Raw genomic sequence first — 21,566 nt, forward strand, 5'->3', positions numbered from 1 at the left:
GGAGAAGGTGACGCAATGATTTGCTGGTATTGAGGAGTGTCAGAAGTAGGGATGCACCATATATATATATATATACACACACAATCCTCCACTTCAGCGGTGACAGCAGAGTCAGCAGCTCATTACCCTGTTGGCTGGCTTTATCTCCAACATCATTATTTGTTCATGATTAAATATAATAGTTAACTAGGTGCAGAGACGAGAAATTCAATGTTTCTGGTAGAAGCCACATGTGTTTGACAGACTCTATTAAAATAAGGTTTAAAACTACGATCGTGAACCATAGTCCACCATACTCTCCACAACAGTCACACGCCAGTGTCGTCTGTCTAACACATGAAGGCATGGTAGAGTGGCAAAATGACAATAAGTCAGTCCTGATAAAGCCCTGAAAAAGAAACCAGGTTTGGGTGCTGATGTCACTCAATGTTGCTTGGCATTGTGAAGGTGTTTGACTAAGGGTGCATGAGGAGCTCGAGTGAGGAATCCGCCTGGTAACATTCCTGCGGCCACTGAGATATCCAGGGGTTTTGGCTGTTGCTCAGAATCACAATGAAGTAATGGACAAGTGTGTCGTTTTGTGGAATGGTTCACAGATTGTGGTCAGAGGAACAATGCTATTTTCTTCTGCTCAAACTGTTCATGTTGTGGTTGATCATTATGCACTTGTGGCCTCAGTTTGATGTTTTCTACTGCTGTCTTTTTAGAGCAGAAGTGAAAAAATGCAATTCAAGTTCTCATGGAAGCTTGCTGTGTTTGTATTTATGTATGTATGTTGTATATTAGGGGTGGGGAAAACAATTGATATTGCTATATATTGTTGCACCCTCTATTGCAATAAACAATTGGTGCACTGACGGAAAATATCAATACTTTATTACAAGTGTATTAGCCATCATTTTTATTTATTCAAATTTAAGGTCTGTTCTCGATCCCAGTTGGGGAACTCTTGTTACAGAGCTTGTTTATTCAAACTGACGAGCTGACTGTGACAAGGTGATGTTCGTGGGCATGGTGGGTGCTATCCAACTGGAGCCAGTGAGGCATTATGCAAATGCTCTTTTCTTTTTATATATATATATATATATATATATATATATACACATATATAAAATCTGATCATGGTGGAGGTAAATTAAATGCTCCTACATTTGGTCTGTGAAGGATTCTCTTTAGCTGCATCTGTGCTATGTATGTATCTCTCTTTGAGACTAAGTTCTACTTTGCTCGTGCTTGCAGTGCTCTCAGTCCTGTAGGCTGGTTTTGTGGTTGGGGCAGGGCTGGATGGTGGTTAGCTTTTCTGAGCTGATGGATGACTCTGCACATTTGGAACATATTGGTTACAATTAAAGCTTTGATTGTAACACTTGTGTACTTGGCTTTTGAACATATCACTCTGTTACCACAGGCAATGCTTTAGTCATGCCTTGCTGTTAAAATGCTCTGGCCTGTACGTGGACAGGCGCTGTATTGTTTAGACAGTCCTGTTGAAGACTACAGCTCAAATGTTGGTGAGTTTACAAAGTGAAGCATGTGACCTCTTATGAATGTCTACCACTGCTCAGAAATCTCATCATTGCTAAGAAGAATTGGGGAAAAATGTGTTAAAAACGAACATAACACAATGTTTGACTGTCTAAGTGCTAAGTTCATTTTGTAGAGGCACTCAAAGTCAAAGCTGTTACTTAGGAAGCTATGGCATTATTGGTCCAAACCTCGACATGATATCCTTCTGACGTGCAAAACACTGAACAGTTGAGGTGCAATGTAAAGAAGATGTACTTCGAATTTGTGCTGCAAATTAATTTTCATGTGAAATCAATAAGAATGTCCATAATAAATAATAACTGCCTAATAGCCATTTCTTGCTCCATAACATCAGTGCCCTTGCCTTTTCTCTCCATGTAGTTCGAATAGCTAACGTGTCATTACTTGTAAAAGAAATTCTATGAGTCAGAAAAGTTGGCTCTTGGACGCAGCAAGTAGTTGAAATTGCATAAACAATAAAAATTACACACTGCAGGTGCTCGCAAGCCAGTAGTTCTTACCCAGTATAATTCAGCTCTATTTATCTCTGTAATTAAAGTTTTTAGACATACTGTTATCCTCACCACAAGGCCACCACAGTGTTGCAAATACTGTAAAGCATCCATTGCTCTAGAATCGGGCTGCTTGAATTCAATGAAGTTCTTAGCACATCATTCCTTTCTTGTGTCAACAATCTGTATTGGTTATGTCCTGTCTGTTTCTGTCTCTTATGAATGAAGAAAGTTATACTTCAATGGGAATGAATGTGCTTGTTTACTTGTTTGAGAAACTAAAGACATGTCTAGTCTTGCCACACAATTGTTAAGAATCTGAATTTAAAAGAAATGGCTAATTGTATTTCCCTCCACTCTTAGACTATTGCGTCACATTTGTATATGTCTTAAATATCAAAGATAAAGCAGCAATTACGTTTTATATCATCAGAATATCTAAGTCGAGATGTGAACCTTCTGCAGAATTCCACAAATTGATTTCAAGTGTTTTTTAAACTCTTGAATGGATGATGCAGTGTTAAATACATGATAGAACTCCACTTGTGGTTCCTGTGACTTGTTCCAAGGAGGGATTTGATGCACATTAGCCAAAGACCTGCTCTTCAGTCTTTACAATATCCAGAGGGGTTACCATATCACTTATTACAGACAGTAATGCTCCATCAGTGACAGACTCTGGTCACTAGTGTCGTTGTGTTGACACGGTCAATATTTCTCCTCACGCTCCTCCCTCTCTGGGTTGCTTCTTGTTCCAGCAGTGAGTCATCCACTCAGAGGAGGGTGAAATGGGGGATAGCTGGTTCACTCAGGGTTCACGTCTCCTGTACCCTCTCCCTTCAGCCTGTTTCTGTTAGTTTAAACGCCAATCCCTGTAAGTTGCAGTGATGGTTTGCTATGGTCAGTCACATTCATCCTTCATCATTTTGGGATCGCATCAGTAGTTGTTTTAAATTCTGAACTTTTTGCTGTATGTTCTCGATTGTTTGTTTTGCCAGGGATTTTAATGTACCGGGTTATTAAGAGGAGGAATGTTACCAGACTTATCAGTGCATGGAGGTGTCCGACAAGCTTTGAAAAATCGAATGCATCATTCTATACCTTTACTCGGCTCACAGTCAATGTATCAGATATAAATGTTTTATAAAAGCCCAGGATGAATGGAAAAAGCCTCTAATAGCTGCGGTGGCGGTGGAATGGACAAACGCCGCATTACAGTACTTCAGTACAGTTTTGTTATTTGGTGAATACTAGACATGAGTGTTGCACAGATGCATTAGAATGAATGTGCGCCAGCTGTCTAAGGACAGGCACCATTTCACAGAGACAGAAATTATAGACTTCACAGTAGTTCAGTGTCAAATGCAGTCGTCCTTCATATGCCAAGGGCATCGTTCTGAGTCACAACAGCAGTGATCAGCTCTTTCTTGGAGATGTTCGAAAACCTATGATGATTTGGAAATACATGAGTGCATAAGAACAATCGCTCACACACAGCCTTTGAATGTGGTGAATTAACAAAGTGCTTCTTGTTTCATTGTACACACTTTACCAAAGCCTGGAGTGACAGTAGAAAGAGCGCTAAACTACAGAAGCTTTATTGTCGAAAGAGTGAAGCTTCTCATAAAAAACAACTAAAATGTTTGGAATGTGAAATCACATCTTAGCACTTGAGAACCACCTGATGATTATGGCTGATGATCTGCATGTGCCAGTGGAGTGCAGACGTGGAAAGTTGACTTTTATGTGTACCTACGTGTCAGTCGAACAGTGGCACTTGAAGGAAGCAATGGTCACAAAGAGTATGAGCCGGGGGAATAGGTACTGTCATAGCTGAAGTGGTGGACTGTCAGAGACTCTCCGAGAATGGTGGAGTGGCATACTAGAATTTCATCAGCGATCTTGCAGAGCTAATTTCACCGCATTTTTGTATTTCAAAAACACATTCTATTACATCACTTTGTCGATTTGATGTGAGAATTATCATTCAGGCTGGTGCTGCATGTGTTTGATTATGGGACTCTCTGCCACCAAAGCAAAGAGTGGCTTTTTTGCACTATTTGGCTGAGTTTGGAAATTACATGAATTTGTTTGGAGGCTGGACCAGTGAAGGTATTCGAGGGGACAGTGAAACTGAATTTCCTCCTCGCCTTAGTTTGGAATGAGCATAATAACCATGAGCATAATTCAATTTGGGAACTTGTGTCAGTGTGCGGTTGTGTGTCTGTTTGTGCCAATTTAGAATATTTGGACATTTCCAAGGCGTCCCTGGTATCCATCCAAAAGTGTACCGGATTTGCTCTAGCCCAAATCTAGTGGGTTAATATTACAGAAGTCAGTCATGGCCCTGTCTAAAGGAAACAGCCGGGATAACATGCAATCTGTAATGTTCAGTTTTACACTAGTATCCTCAAGTCACTGGAGTCCAGTCTAAAGTTGAAAGTGAAAATGTTACATGCCTCAAAAAACATGCTGAATTTAGGGTCAGGATAATTCCTGTCTTTACGACCTGCCTGAGGTGAGATAATGAAGTGCTTCACAGTTTCCCTCTGTTACCTGTCTCTGTGCGAAAGGTAACAAGTCCACTCATGTTTTTGACTGAAACCATACCCACTGAAACTTCTCTGCCTTCATCAGTTTCTTTTGTGCCATTTACCACCCATCGCAGGGTTTTTGCAACTTATAAACAAGTGTGACGTACTGCCACGGCTTAAATGAGAGAACCAAGATCTCTTTTTGAAGATGAACTCTCAAGCGTGTCAAAATGAAATGCAACCATCTAAACAAGTGGAAAACAGATAATGCCCAGTTTTTCTCAGCATTCTAAATGTCCAATAATCAGTGCCTGTATCAAGTCTTACCCATAGTGTCATCACACTGGTTTCCATGAAAAGGGTGTTTCCGGTAATTTCGCCGCATATGATAGAAATTAGCCAATTCTCAACCCTCTCGCAGCCATAGCTTGGCTGCCATAATATAATCATAACCGACATAAACTCAGTTGCCACACTCACGGCATGGAAGCGCGCTGTTATTGAGAAACAAACAACCGTTTACAAGACTATCTCGTAGCTTTTTAATCAGAGGAGTATTTTGGCACTATTCTCGCTCCTTGCACTCCTCCCACTCCCCACTGCTGCACAGCGAGCTGCGCTGGGGAGCGGTGCACGGTAAACTGTGCTTGCTGAATGCGATTTATTTCATCACGAAGGATGCCTTCGTAAATATTTTGTTTGAATGAATAAATGTTTAGAAAACGGATACATAGGTGATACAACTGTATGCTTATCTTGTATAACTATTTAAAAGAAGATGAACAATTAAGCTTGTAATGAGGGAAATAATTATTATGAAAATATGTAGTTTTTAAATTAATCAGGGTCAGTTTAGTAAAACAACTGCATCTCAAACAGGTACTGAGTTCATCTCAGTACCTGTTATCACATTTGTAATGTTGTTGTTATATTGTTATAATGATTGGCTGTGTTCCGTTGTTTTAAAATTCAACAAATTCAACTCTTGCTTTGTGTAAATTGACTTCCAATCGTTCTAATGTGTGGAGGGGATCAACAAAGAATCTGATTAAAAAGCAAGTCAAAAAAAGAAAGGCGATATTGCTTGTAAGTGTACGCTCAGCCAGAATTCTTCTAGTTCATATATGTTTGGTGCAAGTGCATCTAGATGCCATGCTGTTGATGTGCCAGGCCGCCATAACAAATTTTGATTCACTTGTCCTTAGATGTCCATATGGGACATTGATGTCAGACGTGCGGTCAAGAGGCAGTGAAATGGGGTAGGAAATTGAAGGAGAAGAGGGAGGGGTGATGCCTTCTCTTTGGCTTTTCTGTGTCTGTCATTAAGCTCTCCTATGTCAAAGACAGATGGAGTCTGGGACTTGTGTGCATGTGTGTGCATGTGACTGCACTTGCAGGCTGGTGTCTTCCACCCCGACCATGCGCATGCTGTCCTTTCTTCTGAATCTGCCCCTGCTGGGGCTTCTCAGGGCAGCATCCAGGCCCCTGCCATCTGCAGTCAGTTGGCCGAGAGGGCAGCCAACTCTTCTGCAGTCTCTTTACTTTTCTGTCAAATAGTCTCTGTATGCATTTATTGCCACGTGCAACATTATTTTTTTTTTATGTCAATGGTGAATCTTGTCTAATCCCTTACAATCTTTTTGTCATAAGAGTGCAATGTTAAGTCAGTATGTCTGTCAAATTACCCACCCACAGTCGGGAAAGCATTCTCTTACCATCTCATCACTGCTGTTATATTGTAATAATTTGTGCAACCTTGTACGAAGTGTACATTATTGGTGGAATTACAGATTATTTCCTGTCCTATTTGACCTTCATTTGGTAGCAATTTTTAAGCAACATAAACTGTTTGCCAGTTAATGACTGTAGCTAATGTAATGTACTGAGTACCTACAAGTTCTTGAGTGCGGGTAGTGAAGGTGTTTACATTAGCTGAGCTTAATGTTGATGAGGGACTCTATTTGAGGCTTCACCATACGATAAAGGTTTTAGTTTTGTTTGAGCTTCAATTTTAGTTTATCCATAAATCACTATGTATTTGCTAAAATGCGAAATGGCAGTTACTTATACAGGGCTTCCTGTGCTTATCCAGCCCAGAAACCATTCACACACACAAATTGCCCAGTAATTTCAGTGGCAGTAGGCTGTGATGCAGCGCACCATCATCGGGAGGAGCGGGAGGAGCAGGGGGAGCGAGCTTTGTGCCAAACAAACGCCAGTCCTCAGATTAAAAATCTAACCAGTGTGATAGAACTATGAGTAGGGTATTATGCAGGCACTAATGAGCGGACATTTAGGGCGTCCTGCTGAGAAAACTTGGGCGTCTTGTTCTCAGTGCTAGAGGGCGTCTTTTTTCATGTTTAGCAGTTTTGGGTGTTCTCAGGAAGCCAGCTTGCCCCCCTAGCTAAAAGCCTGTACCAGTGCGTTGGTGACTTGGGCATGGGTGGCATTGTAATGGTGTGAATGTCTCTGGGAATCAAAATCCAGTATGGACATTTTAGGCGTTAATCATACAGGTTGTTGACTTTGCAAAAGAACCACTGTGTTTCTGCTCATTGCTTCTTTCGAGCAGGTCAGATTCACCCCCGGCTGCAGTCCGTGCTGGCACATACCGCAGCTCGTGCTAGGCCGATGTGCCAAGCACCGAGTGACACTCTACCATGAGCCACAACTCTCTATTGTCTTATTTGCTGTCTTGGAGACTTTGTGACCACTGTCCATCCTCCATTAATTTCCGTCAGCATCCACCCTCCTTTTTAAACAGTTGTTCACGGTTGAATTAGGATCATAGTCGAGTGCCCACACTTGGCTGCCCTTTTGCTTGCTTTTTTACCATCAAAGAGTAAGTGCTTTCAAGGTGCATGTGTGCTTGCAAACAAACTTAAACAATGTAGCTTCACACAGCTTTGTACAGTCAGGAAGTTTCTCTGAGTCAGCAAATGTCTTTGGATTATGTTGCAACATTTGTGTGTCAGGGCTTTGATATCAATATTCAAGTATTTAGGAATTGGCTGCCAAGTTCATTTGGCCGAAGGGCTTGAATTTCTTTATTTTTTTCCCCTTAAATTACCTGCTTGGTGAGACTTGTTTACTTCCATTTATTGCAACACCATCTTTTTACCTCACCCCGTTGTCATTGGTAGCTGTAGGTCAGTTCCTCTGCAAGAGTTCTATCTGCAGACTTAGCCCAAACCTTGCGTTCATGCAATTTTTAACAAGGCATTTGAAATCTTTAATGTCTATCTTTTAAACACAGAGAGTCATGATGATAAACGTGCGCAAGGTGTTACCTTTCATTTGGCTGTTAATAGGATCAAAGATAACTGGATTTTGGGCAGAAGTTTACAAAGAAACAGCGGGGACCACCATATTTTTGTGATTTGACAATTCAGCTGTTTTCAAAACAAAGTGATGTGGGTATTTTACAGTGAATCAGCATTCACCGATCATGCTGAAATCGGCCAGTATATGGGTCAGTATGTATTGTTTTTTTTTATCACTACCTTTACAGTCAAGTAGTGGTAAAATTGTCAGGAAATTTGGAACATTGTTTTTCTTCTGTTTTTTTTTTTAAACAACAAATTTGCAGAAATCAAAACTCATATTTACCACTACTGTCACACATGTTGTTGTGCTCGCTAACCCGTATACATCATTTGCCTCCTAGTCAACTATTCATTGAGATAGTTGGTGACAAGTGGACTATTTAATAGTGGTTAGTTGCAGCCCTTCGACGGGATCAGAAATGTCTGATCAAATTGAAATGTTTCCATACCAGTATACCTCTAGTGTCTGTGCTCATACTTGGCAAGGTTTGACCATTCTTCTCTAGTAGCAAATGGATCAACCCCAGCTTACTTGGATGTGGTTAAACCAAACACCTTGCCAAGTCCACTATCAAGTGTTGGCCAGAGTGTTGCTGCTCCCTCACAGTGAGAATCAGCAACCATTTCACCAGTGTCCAGCCGTTATAATAATGGGACCAGCTAACTTTTGTTTGGCCGTCTGGGAACATTCTCTACCATTGCACGCTAAAATGTTCATTGCTCTCTTCAACATGACTAATGTTTTACTGAATTAAAAAAACAACCACATCATCACCTTTTAAATTATTTTTGTTTGTATGTACTGGAATTTATGATCATACGGTGGAGCTGATATTAGTAATCTATCTATGGTATATGATTGGATCTGACATAACCAACCTCAGATTACATTTTTGTCACAATCATCTATCATCAATATATGGATTAATGATCCGTAGAATGGGATTGTTACTGTAGAGGTCTTATGCTTTCAAAAAAAAAAAAAACCTGATATATTTGAACAAGCCTGTGGCAACTGGGGGGCCTTGATAATGAGGTGAACAGCCACTCTAAGGAGTTGTGATATCAACTATCATCCCTGCGGCAGGGAAACCAGACACCTTTTTATAGACCTAATCCCTCATCCCACCCCTGCTCTTCCCCTTCTCTGTATGTGTGAACACTGACCTGGAGGGTGTGTCAGTGAAATCCATGTTTAGTCAGATACAGTGTGTTGTGTTGATAATATGAATCAGCAACCACATGTTTAAAACAGCATGAATATGTTCATTTCAAGTCTGTATGGCAATTCCACACACACACACACACACACTTATAATTTCTGATTTCAGATTTTTGTTACCAAATTACATTACATGCTTTTTGGAAGAAATGTTTATTTGCACATTAACTGGAATTATTAGTATATTACTTTAAAATGTATGTGGCTTTTTTGGATTATCTTCAGTCTTTTGCTTTTCATCGAACAATCCCTACGCAAAACTTCATCCAGCCTTTCATATGTGTGCGTTAAGGATGGTTGATACTTGCTGTGCACAATATATCGTCAAACAATCACAGCAATGAGATCTCATTATCTCACAATAAATTTGATAAACACACGGCACACTTACTGCGTTGGACTTGCATACAGTTATGTTCAAATTAATAGCAGTCTGTCAACAACAGCAGCAAAGTTCAACCTCTACGCTGCCAGTAAGTTTCTGGAGGGTATAGTAGAGGTCTAAAAAGCCAACAGACCCAACAGGCCTGCCGTGCATGCTGCTGATTCTGTGAAACAGAATGATAAAAATATCGCAGTGGTGAGTTCAATTAGGGAGGGTGTTGATCCTGTGGAAAAAAAAGGTGTTAACTGGTGGTCCTTATTTAAGGATCAATATGCTGGCTGTGTATTTGTCCTGAAAAACCGAGTAAAACGGGTCGTTTATGACACTGGTCAGATGAAGACCATTTTTAATCAAGAAATGGATAAAAGAGGACAAAACCTCCATGTTCTGCTAAAATGATCAAACGCTTTAAAAGGCCAGCCAAAACCAACAACTTCTCGAATGGATCGGAGAATATCCAAACTGGCAAATGCTCAGCCATTGACCAGCTCCAGGAGGATCAATACCAATAAGAAGTCCTTGCATTGTGCCATTGTCAAAGAAAAGACGTGCTGAATCGGTCACAATTTGCCGAAGAACACATTGACTGGCCTGCGAAGAAATGGCCAAATATTTTGTGGACTGATGAAAGTAAGATTGTTGTTTTTGCGTCTACGGGTCACATACGGTTTGTCAGACGTCCTGCATTCGCAGAATTCAAGCCACAGTACACAGTGAAGACAGTTAAGCATGGTGGTGCAACTATCATGATATGGGGTTGTTTTTTTTTGTACGTAAGTTGTTGGTCGTATTTACTGCATACCAGGGATCATGGATCAGTTCGAGTACATCAGGATAGTGGAAGAAGTCTTGTTGCCATATGCTGAAGAGAAATTACCTTTGAGGTGGATGTTTCAACGAGACAATGACCCCAACCACACCAGCAAGAGAGTGAAATCCTGCTTCAAGACAAACAGCATTCACCTAATGGCAGTACAATCCCTGGAACTTAATCCCACAGACAATTTGTGGGCTGACATAAAATATGCTGTTCATAAGGCAAAACCGATAAATGCAGAGGAGTTGTGGAACGTAGTACAATTGACCTGGGCTGCAATACCTGTTGACCATTGGCACAAGTTGGTAGACTCCATGCACCACATATGCAAAGCAGTTATCAGAAACCATGGTTATGCAACAAAATATAAGTTTAGGATACTTGGCAACCTTGAATTTTCAAGAATTTCTTAGTTTGTACTGTACATTTTGGAATTTCCAAGGACAGATGTCGAGGCTATTTTTTTTAACATGATATTTCTTATTTATTTTCCTTTTTTTTTGCTTTGAAGACTTTGGTTCAACATTGTAGTTTTAAACTTATATGTAATACAGGAAACCTTTTAGATAACAACATTAGTTGACTCTCAGTCTCTGGATTGGTGTTTGTTTTATGATCGAGTGGTCCTAAGGTTTTCTGATGCGGGGAACTTGTGCATGATGTTGCTGTGCGTTGTTTTTGGTGATTAGGAGTAAAAATAAACTAAGATAGATGCTATGTTGTTCTGTCAAATAGGCCAAACAAATGGACAGTCCACACGGTTTCCTTGATAAATGTATTAAAATTTCTAAATGCTAATGTTCAAGATGTTCAATCAAATATGACCTCAACTAAATGTGATCTAAAATCACCTTGCCATGAGGACATTAATTGAAAACAAGAGTATCTTCACGACTGACTTCCCAGAAGGTGAGTTCCAAACTTAACTTTCCTGCCCAATGTAATTCAGATTTTTTTAGATATCTGATCTCAATTGAAGGTCAAAATGAGTTAATGTACTCAATTAAATGATGTAGTTTATTACTGCTATCAGTTAGCCACATTTGTGTGCTGTTGAAGTCAGCGTGTCTGTAAGTGAAGTTATTCTGGCGTCATATACAGTATCATACATCCATGACACAAAAAGTGTCATCGATTATAAACGGTCTAAAAAAATTGACAAGCAGTCTTAAACATGTCTGAACCTCTACCATTAAGATGTGCAGTATGACATGTGCATGTCATAGCTATGGATATATGAAAGTCTAATGTGTGGATGCCAACCTGATGATTGATTTCAAGTTGTTTTTGTTAAAGCTGAGGTGAGAGGTGATTTTCAAAGCAGATGTGCATCCTTCTGCAGCCTTTGAGTCGTTTGTTCTTCAGATAACTCCTGCAATCTGTCAGCTTCACCTTCAAATTGACTCATTTGTTCCTCTTATTTTTCACTATCGCAACTGCTGCATCTGAGCCAAATATCTGGTGAGCAAGTGTTGACTTTTATTCCCCGAAATGAATCAGCGACCTTGCCATGAACCTGGTATATGTTCATATATTCCACATTGTTCTGGCACATGTGCTGTCAGCTGTTGGTGATTTGCAAGGCTCTTGAACAGTGTGTTGCAAACTGCACAAGGAGAGGTGTGAGCTCTTGTGGTGTGAGATCTCGACGTGTTTCTGATCTAGCTTTAGTATGTAACTTGGCTGTCCTGCGGCTTTCCAGCGGGGTTTAACATTGATTCATGACAGTTGTAATAGTCTATTGATTACAATTGTTGATTTCCCCGAAGTTCAAATTCATGCATAATTTGGTTAACAAAATCAACAATACCTTTTAAATTAATCCTCCAAAAAGGGATGCAATACTGATGATTTAGAGGGAATACTTTAGTACTACTGAATCTTAAGTGTTCACTCTGAATTAGGCCTGTGCAATATGGTCTAAAAAAATCAATTCACAAATTTTTCATTATATTGTATTTGTTTTGGGATTGTCTCCAACAGGCAAGTATCACTACTGTTGTGAGTCAGAACACTGCACCAGCACGAGCTCTTTTGTGGTTCTGACGCTGAAAACATTATCGGAAAGCAGAGGGCATTCAACTGGTGGTGTGAACAGTCCCCCATTCCTACTTGCTGACGGAAGTAGAGCTTGGGTGGGGTAACTAATTGTTAGCACTAACCGTCTTGTCACTGTCACTCTATGAAGGAAAAGGGCGGAGTGGCTGGCATATCTTTGGAAGCTCTGGAGGGCAACTTGAGCACCATACTCAAGAAAAAAAAATCGTATTTTTTTGTACACCAACGCTGACCGCACTAACTTCATTTGTGTTGATCTGAAGACCACAACTCTCATTGGCATTGAATGCGGGCCAAGGATATGGCACATATGCACCATGATCTATTATTGATGTTTCAAAGTTAAACACAAAGTCTTTGAACAGTGCTTTATTTTGAAACTTTGCAGGAAATACATTTACTTTTTGACTGACTTCCTGAATGAATGATTATCTCAACTACATATTGACCAAAACTGTGAGTTGATTGTGTGTTTCACATTTGTTGTATTTTCTAGTGGTACCACGTGTCACCAGAAAATACAAAAAGTCTTGCTGGCCAATGTACAAAAACACATGAACTTACCAAGCAAAATATTTTTTCATTGCATTGTTGGATTTCATTCCTCCCAGTGCAAATGACTGGATGACAGTAACCACAAATCACTTCAGCCTTGTCAAAAGAAGCGTATGGCATGACCTTAAAACAGACCTGTCTATCAAGAGACTGTCTTATTTTCATCTCTGATAAAGTCACAACTGCTCGGTTGATACATTGATACGGTTGATAAACAGGGCAGAAGGGGGGTCATTTAAAATGCAGATGGTCAAATACGTGCATGTTATCACAAGTAAAAAACAAAAGACATGAAGTGACTGCTGATTGATTTAATTTTGACAGCCCTAATATATAATGCAATATATTTTTTATATATTATGGCTCCATGGAAACAGCCTGATTTGAAAAATGAATCCTTTTCTCATTTGTTACAACACTATAACCATGTGGACACAACGCCAAGTAATTATGAGATGTAGTGATTAAACTTGAGTTAGCAACCAAACAAACAAAGAAACAAAACAGAGAATGTGTGTTTGCACTTGAAGTGTTACCAGTCTGAGGAGGAAGTGCTTGTGTGTATTTTGCGTATATACTAAGCCTTCAGGATGTGTGTGTTTTCGTAGACACTGGCGCTCTGACTGTCAGTCACACCTGTCAGACACATCTGGGAAGATGTTCACACTCTCTCAGTCCCACTGCTGGTTGTGTTGACATGTGCTAACATGTATTTGTGGGTTATCATGGGAAAACATGTGGTCGACAGTCTATTCATAAGTGATTGCTCTGTTACCTTTGGTTCAAGTGTCATATGACTTGTTGTGGACGGGTGATGGAGTCGTCAATTATGGCAGCTGGTAGCTTTTTATAGTTTCATATGTTTAACTACAATGTGTTCTAATGCACTACTGTGAGGTTTCAATTGCAGTAGCCTTGGAATTTAATTGAAATGGAATTTGGTGGCCTGAACATTGCCTTCTGACCTCCATCTCTGGTGCAGATTAGACTTTATTTTGGAGGGAGGCTCACTGTGTTCCTGGAGTGGTTTCTGAACGAGGCCTGGGGGAGGTTTGGTGTGGAGTTTCAGAGGTGTCGACCGCTGGCTGGGGGTGTTCGATTTTAATAAGCTACCAGAAAAATAGGGTTGGTCACCCTCTGGCTGCTCTTGTGCTCAGACCACAAATTTAAAACTGTCAGTCACTGCATATTTTGCAGCATAACGTCATAGAAAGATTTTCAGGGATTGATTCTGGAAATCCTTAACAGTTTAGGAGAAAACACATGGCTGTCATTACCAAATTCCCTTCCTTTCAGCTACTATTTTACACCTGATGTAATGGTGTTCTAGAAATGGAAGAGTTGACTGAGGATATTTGATATTGTGTTTCTCATAAAGCTTTTTCCCTTTTTTTTTTAAATTCATTTGGTGGTGGTGTGACTACTCAGCTTTTGCCCTAAAAAAACTATCTCTATAAACACCTATCTCTATAACTTATTATTATTAGTAATAATAATAGTTGTCAATTTATTAAATAAATCAAAATTTTGAAAGAAATGTGAAATGTAGCCAGTTTGCCAGTCAGCCAAAGTTCGCTCCTCAATTAGGAGATTATAAATGACATTGATTTATGCAGCAAGCTGAATATTCAATAACGGAACATATAATGCCCCTATACAGCAAAAAGAAAAGCTGCCTTCTCAGTTGAGCGTGTGCTACTCAACTGTCTGCAGCACGTCTGTTATTTATAACAATCGTTAGTTGCTCATTATAAAGAAAGAGTAGCTGATGATTTCAAATTAATATTTTCAATCAGCTGGAGAGTTGAGGCTGAATGAGCTCTGCTTTGTAACCTGTCTATATTTGATAACAAATTCTGCTTTTTTTAAACGTTAGAATAACACAATTATTTAAAAAAAATCAATACGTGGCTAAGCATTTAAGATTATTTAGTTTTCAACATTGGGCCTTAGTTTTCCACTGGGTGCATCAATTTTCCTCTGGGTGCATCTGTGTTATTACATTTACATTCTGGAAGTATGTGTACTTCATCAGTAGTCTGGTTGGGTGTATCGACTGTGTGCATGCTTTACAGTGGAGGGAGTGCCTGGAACTGTTTGGAAGGTCAGGTGGTGGTTTTTCCCAGAACTTGCAACTTAATCACTTCTTACCAGAGATCCGTGTTTGCTCACTGCATCACTAAACAAGGCAATGTATATGTTGCCACACACATGCGCTCGAGTTTATCCCTTCTGTCTTATAACCTTGCAGTCTTTCTTATCTTCCTGTAAATCTGTGCTCTCCATTGCTCTGTGTTTTATTGAAGTGCCATCCTTTTCTTCTCAGCCTTGCATTTAATCTCACCCTCTTCCATCATGGCCTGTGTGTAGAAGGGGTGAGTTATAAAGGTGTGTGCGCGGGGGGCTGGAGTACCGAGTCGTCTGGAATCCATTAGCAAGTTGAGGCATCAGAGTTTCACTGTGGGAACCTTATTGATTGCCCTCCTTTCTAATTATTCCACCTCCACTCTCTTCTCCTTACTCCTGATCTGATCACCCCTTCCTCTCTCTTCCACGCTTTCTTCATCCCGATTTTAAATCTGTCCCATTTTTCGCTTGTGTGTGCCATGAAAGGATATGTTTATTGCTACAGCCACTCAAAATAATGACCCGTCTTCTCAGCACTTTGTTGCATATTAATGTATCCTCAATGAAGACACCTTATTCACACTAATGCTCTGTCATTCTTGTATGTTCACAAACTCATTTAGTCGTACACTTTCTTTCAAGTCCAGATTTAATTTATGTACCCTAGGGCTGGGTGATTTTGACTAAAAACAAAGGTGTCTTTTTTTTGTTTTAATGATGATTTTGGGGTGAAACTACAAAAGACTAACTTTCACTCAGCACATTGATCCACCGTCCTGCCCAAGTGCTTTCATAAGTTGGGAGCTCTGTGTTCACTGCTGCACCAATCACTGCATCGAGTGACTTTAGTGGCATATGTATCAAAATCATTCCTATGACACATAACTATCACATGTTGTCCATCTTGACAAATATTCTTCCAAGCAGGACCTAATCGTCCTTAGCAGAGACACTAATGCAGCTCTTTGGTGCGTCCCTAAACTTTCGCTTACATCAGTGGTTTAAATGCTTCCTTTCATTTCCACTTGAAATTTGTCCATACAGTCAACACATGAGCAAAACTTTATTTATTTTATTTTATTTTTTGGCTTATACACACTGTCTATTGTCTGTGCCTGTGATTTGAGCTCAACTGAGCCTTTGGCAGAGTCAATAACTTAATGGAGTGACTAAAGGTTGTCCTTGATCTTTCTGTCAGCATGCCAGTGGTTTACCCTTGACATAAATGTTTCTCTTCCTTTCACTCACACATTGAGTCACTCACAGTTACTGAACATTACCGCGTGGCAGTTACCAGTAACCAGAACATTCTGATGTCACTTTTGATGGAACTATGATGCAAATGCTGCAGTTATGTGATTTGTCCTACTAGTTTTTTTTCCAGCAGTCGCAGTTTTTTCTGTATTGTTGCTTTTCTCACAACCCTTCGACATTCATTCTCGTTTATTTTAAATATAAGTATAGTTTTGCGAGCATTCATCAGGCGTGAGTGTGTTTCCATACACTGCATGGGTGGACTGAAGTTATTGCTCAATTTAAACGTCCAAGTCTGGTTTATCTACAAGTTGTCCAGATATTCGTGCGACATGGAGGGAACCAAATTATTGAGTAATGTCAGCTCTGTAATGAAGGGTGGCAGCATCTGGAATTTTTTCAATTTGTGTTAATGTCACTTGAATAGGAAAAGAAGATGAAATTTCCGAGACCCAACGTGTTGATAACGTGTAAGTAGGGATGACAGTTCTTATTTGATGTCATCCAAGTAGGGAAAAAGTTGAGTTGATGATAAGGTTCCAGGTATTTATATTTGTTTAACCCCTTTCCCTCTTGGATCAACCACAAAGAATTGTTGTTGACAAATTCATGTGGTTCTGTTGTAAATCTACTGAATAATGCCTGAAGAATGATGTGTCTGTTTTTCTTAGTTGGCATTTGATTGAATCATGCTACCTTATGATATTCAGCTACATATTTTTTGTGTACTTGGACTCAAGAGTTCTGAACACCTGGTGGTGATAGAATGCCCTTGAAAATATAGGGCACCCTTGAATTGAAGCATCTGTGCTGCTTGTGTGACTGCGCCATTGTGTAACACAGTGTTTACTCTCTGTGTGTCTGATAACCAGCCTGCTCATGTTTTCTTCTCACTCTGTGTGTTTGCAGGAAGTTCGGGGAGCGCCCTCAGCCACAGCGTCTAACCAGGTGAGAGCATGTGCAAATGTTTTTGCACACGTTTTTTTTTGAGTGACGAATAACTCAAATATCATAACCACTATTATTTTCATTCATGCTTAAATCTTGATTAAAATCACAAAAATGAATGTTGCAAAGTGAGAAAATACAATGTATCTGCATGTCACTCGAATCAAAGTACTTTGAGGTTGCGCTCTTGAGGGTTAAATGACAAAAAGCACCATGAAACATGAACTGACTTAATAAGAATTGACATGCCCGAACGTTTATGTTTTTAAAAATACAAAATTGCAAGTGTATTTTGTAATGCTCCGCAAGGAATGTCTTAAAGCTGTGGTGCTCACACTTTTCTGGCTTGCACGCGACATTTGACCTATCCAGAGTTCGTCTGAACTGGTTGTCTTGCATCAATCATCTGACGCGTGTGAGACAGCGACTGGGGTGTGTTTGTGGTTGTTGTGTTTGTAATATCAGAGACTGTTCTGTCGTTTAAATGGGGCTAAATTGTTGTGTGCGTGTTAGTGAGTTAGAACAAGACAGTGTTGGGTGCCTGCTGGAGAAAATATAGAAATACTCATCAATAAAGTTATTGATAATATCGTACGCTAAAATGAATGTTTAGTTTTGAGGGGAGGGGTGTGTGGAGACATGCAAAAGGCAGCTTGATCAATGTCAAGAATTTGTTGGGCGTATCTCAATTGACCCAGACAAACTGGATCCTTATATGCAGGGTTTTTGAAACCATTGCGGATGCCCCCTCCCACCTCTTTCCAATGTGCAACCGTCCTCACACGGTCCATCTTTTCATCTGCATCTGTCTGACCAGATGCGTCATTTAGTTATTTTGGTGTTTAAGTCAGGATTTTTCTGTTAAACATGCAACGAAAAACCACCATAATCATGTACACTGAATGTTCTTACAAATATGAAAATTGATCCCCAATGTCTTCTCAGATGTTTTTTTTTTAATTATTATTCATTTTCAATTGTTTTGCTATGTCAAATATGAATCCATCAAATCAACTTCTTAATGCAGGAATATGATTCATGTATAATCTGAATGGTTGTTTGTAGCAATTGCTTTGTTACTGACTCTATCAACCACACGACATGGATAGTTTCATTGTCCTCATCACAAGCTAAATGAAGACATCTGTTGTCAGCTGAGTTTGGTTATTTGGAACTTGTGTGCAACTTTCTTGTGTTGTATAAACGGATGACATCTTGTAGCAGTCTGTAGCGGGATGAATCAGCATCTCCCAAGACTCTAACTTTGGGTTCAGCTGAGAGCAGTGTGGGGATCTGAGCATGCATTTGTTTACTTTCAGCACCTTACTTGTTGAGGCCAGGTTGCGGTTTCCCGGTTTGCTAATGTCTTGATGTATATGCTCACTCACCAAACCATCTGGAGGAAATACATGGGCTTGGATTTGCATATGTTATCTCATGTGCACCAATCCTTTGTTAGTATTCCTGCGTTACTGCAATGATTACTTTTTAATCCTTACCAAGTTCTAGCAATTGCACTAGAAATGTAGTCAATAGAATAAGGCATTGAATGGGCTAACTGGTGTGCTTCAATGTATAAAGTGCTTTTACGAAGTGATAATCATTTTGTTTCTTTTCTGGGAAGGTGTGAGATTTAGGTTATGCATTAAATCATCATTATGAAGGGAAGGCTTCATCTCGTGTGACCACACTCCAGGTTTTTCATTGTTAAATGGAGAGAACGGAGAACCTGCCAGGCTTTATTTCAGCCTTTTATCCTTTGACTTTCATAAATAGTTTAAGAGGGTGCCATGACTGAGCTGTCTTTTCAACGCAATCTGAAAGTCTGGAAAAGAGCCAAGTGTGTAGTATACAGGATCACAGGGGCAGAGAAGCTGTGCTCCAGTGGCCAAGGCATCAAATACCTTTGCATTATTTTCCTCCAATCAAGTTTAGCTACAACTGAGGGAGTAGTCCAGGCCTGGCCAACTCGTGGCTCCCGAGCCACATGCAGCTCTTTTCCCAGTTTCATGCGGCTCTTCACCAAATTTTGTCATTCCCTCAACTAAACGTATGGCATGTGTTTCACCTGTTATTCATTGTTGTGTAATTCCGTGAAGTGAAGATGAGACGCTCCAGTCTGCAGCGTCGCTCACACCCACAGACCGGGGCGTCATGTTATTGGTGGCATGAGCCACGTAAAAATATATATAAGTAAAATAAATTGTGCAGACATTTCTATCTACGTCGCTTGATATTTCAAGGAGGAGCACGGTAAAAAGTATGAATTTTAAAAATACATGCACAAGAGACATATGCTGGACGTGAACCATCAACCTTGTGACACACAGGGATGTTCTTTAACCGCTATACTGACGCTCAGTCACGTGACCAGCCGTTCAGGTTGAGCGTTACAACCTTACATATTTGTAGGATGTGGCTCTTTTCAGCAACAAAGTAAAACAATGTGGCTCTTAGTCTCTGACTGGTTGGCCACCCCTGGAGTAGTCGATCAGGTTGTGCTCTTTATTCAGTTGGCTTTTGAATTGAGGATTGAGTTCGCTAGAGGTGGTTCTTGTCAATTACCTAGTTGGGTTTTCAATTCAGTAATGTAAACAATCTATTAAGATTTTTGAAAAAAATAAAGATTGATAGTCTCATAATTCAGTGACTGACAGACCGTCAGTATCTGAGTGGAATGTAATAAAGTCTCAGATAAAAGACGTGCCTGACATTAGGCCATCCATTGTATTGCTGATGGCAATGAGTCACAGGTTAAATCTCAGCATTTTCTGTTCGCACAATGTGATATAGACTTTTCGCAATAGCTGAAATAAACTGTGATAGGCTGGAGGCGAGGAAACTGTCTTCTGCTAAAGATTCAGAGCAAAATCTAGTGCTTTTCTTTCAGTAATGGAGTCCGTATAATTGTTCATGTCCTGTTGGTATTTCCAGTGTTAACAAGCAGTTTCATCAACGTGGCCTCTTGTTCACAGAGATGATAAACAGTGGACTCAAAGCTCGCCAGTGAAGGTTGCCAGCAGGCTTTTAGCCAGGATTTTGAAACAGGGCGTCTAAAGCTCCGCCCCCAGCCCATTCTCCTCCCGACATGCCATGTCAACGACTGATTTAACTTGCTTGGTAAAAAAGAAGATGTTAACATCTATTTTTATAAGAATAAGTTTTTATAAAAATAAACATCTGACTCAAATGAGATGAACTCAATAGGTGTCCATGCAGCGAACTGCAGCGCTTCACAGAGCAGTTCACTGCATGGCACTGGGGAGCAGGGGGGGCTGTCCCAAGGACACCCCACTAGCCAAAATCCTGGTAACCCACATTCTTACCGCCGTTGCCATAATGAGCATTGGAAAAGTGGAGTCTTGCTGATGTATCCCCCATAGGTAAGAAATCGACCTTTAGAGTCTTAAAAATAAACTTAACTAAATTAACTTGACTTTAAAGCTCAGTTTAAACCATATTTTAATAATGGTAAACACCAAAGCACAGTGCATTGTACATTCTTCTTGTTCAAAGGCAGAGTCCTACTCGACTGACAGTGAGCACTGTCATCGGAGTCATGTTTCATGTTTTGACAAAAAAAAAAGAAAAATCTGAAACTTGCCCTCTTTTGGGAATTTCCCAGTATAGGTGGTCAAAATCCCAGCATAGGGGGTACATATGACCAGTGAGAGTTTATTTAAATAACCTTAAAATACACTGATGCTTGATATTCACTATATAATTAGCTTTACCCATGAATTACGGGCTACCATGTATCCTTTATACCTGTGCTGGGAATCACCTGTTACTTTTACCTCCCTCCAACCTCACATCTACTTAGACTTTTTTCCATGACAGTTGAAGCATTAAATTTGACTACACATCTATTGTGTGTGTTATGTGCTGACAACTGAACTAATAAATGCACTGCACCCTGTGGACTGAACTGAATTTCCCCACTGTGGGACTAATAAAGGCATCTAATTGTATGTATGCAGTGGTCACACCACACCTGTATGTGTCAGAAACAGTTGGATCATATTTGGGCTTGTCGTAGGGTTCCAGTGCCCCTGTGAACTTGGCGTTGACATTAGTGCTGAGAAAGCCATTTGGCATTCAACCTGAAGCTGCCTTGTAGTGTGATTGAAAGCATCTTGTGTAGTTATTTTATCTGGGCCTGCAGTCCACTCAATGCGGGTTCGCAGGAGGGTTGTGTGTCCATTCCATCTGTTACCCTCTGTGTGGCAGATGCTTGAATGCTTTGATACATCTGGAGCCTGGTATTTAATTTGGGATAAGAACTGAGGTTATTTCAAATT

At 40.1% G+C, this 21,566-nt stretch overlaps 1 protein-coding gene across 1 annotated transcript in view; it reads left to right on the forward strand.

Moving 5' to 3' along the window:
• rbpjb (recombination signal binding protein for immunoglobulin kappa J region b) overlaps positions 1-21,566 on the forward strand; it is a 44,406-nt gene that overhangs the window by 10,451 nt on the left and 12,389 nt on the right. Inside the window, exon 2 of the mRNA XM_053859030.1 lies at positions 17,227-17,265. Coding sequence (XP_053715005.1) covers positions 17,227-17,265 — 39 coding nt within the window. The remainder of the gene's footprint in view (positions 1-17,226; positions 17,266-21,566) is intronic.

Source organism: Synchiropus splendidus, chromosome 3 (assembly GCF_027744825.2).
Source record: "Synchiropus splendidus isolate RoL2022-P1 chromosome 3, RoL_Sspl_1.0, whole genome shotgun sequence".
Lineage (NCBI taxonomy): Eukaryota > Metazoa > Chordata > Actinopteri > Syngnathiformes > Callionymidae > Synchiropus > Synchiropus splendidus.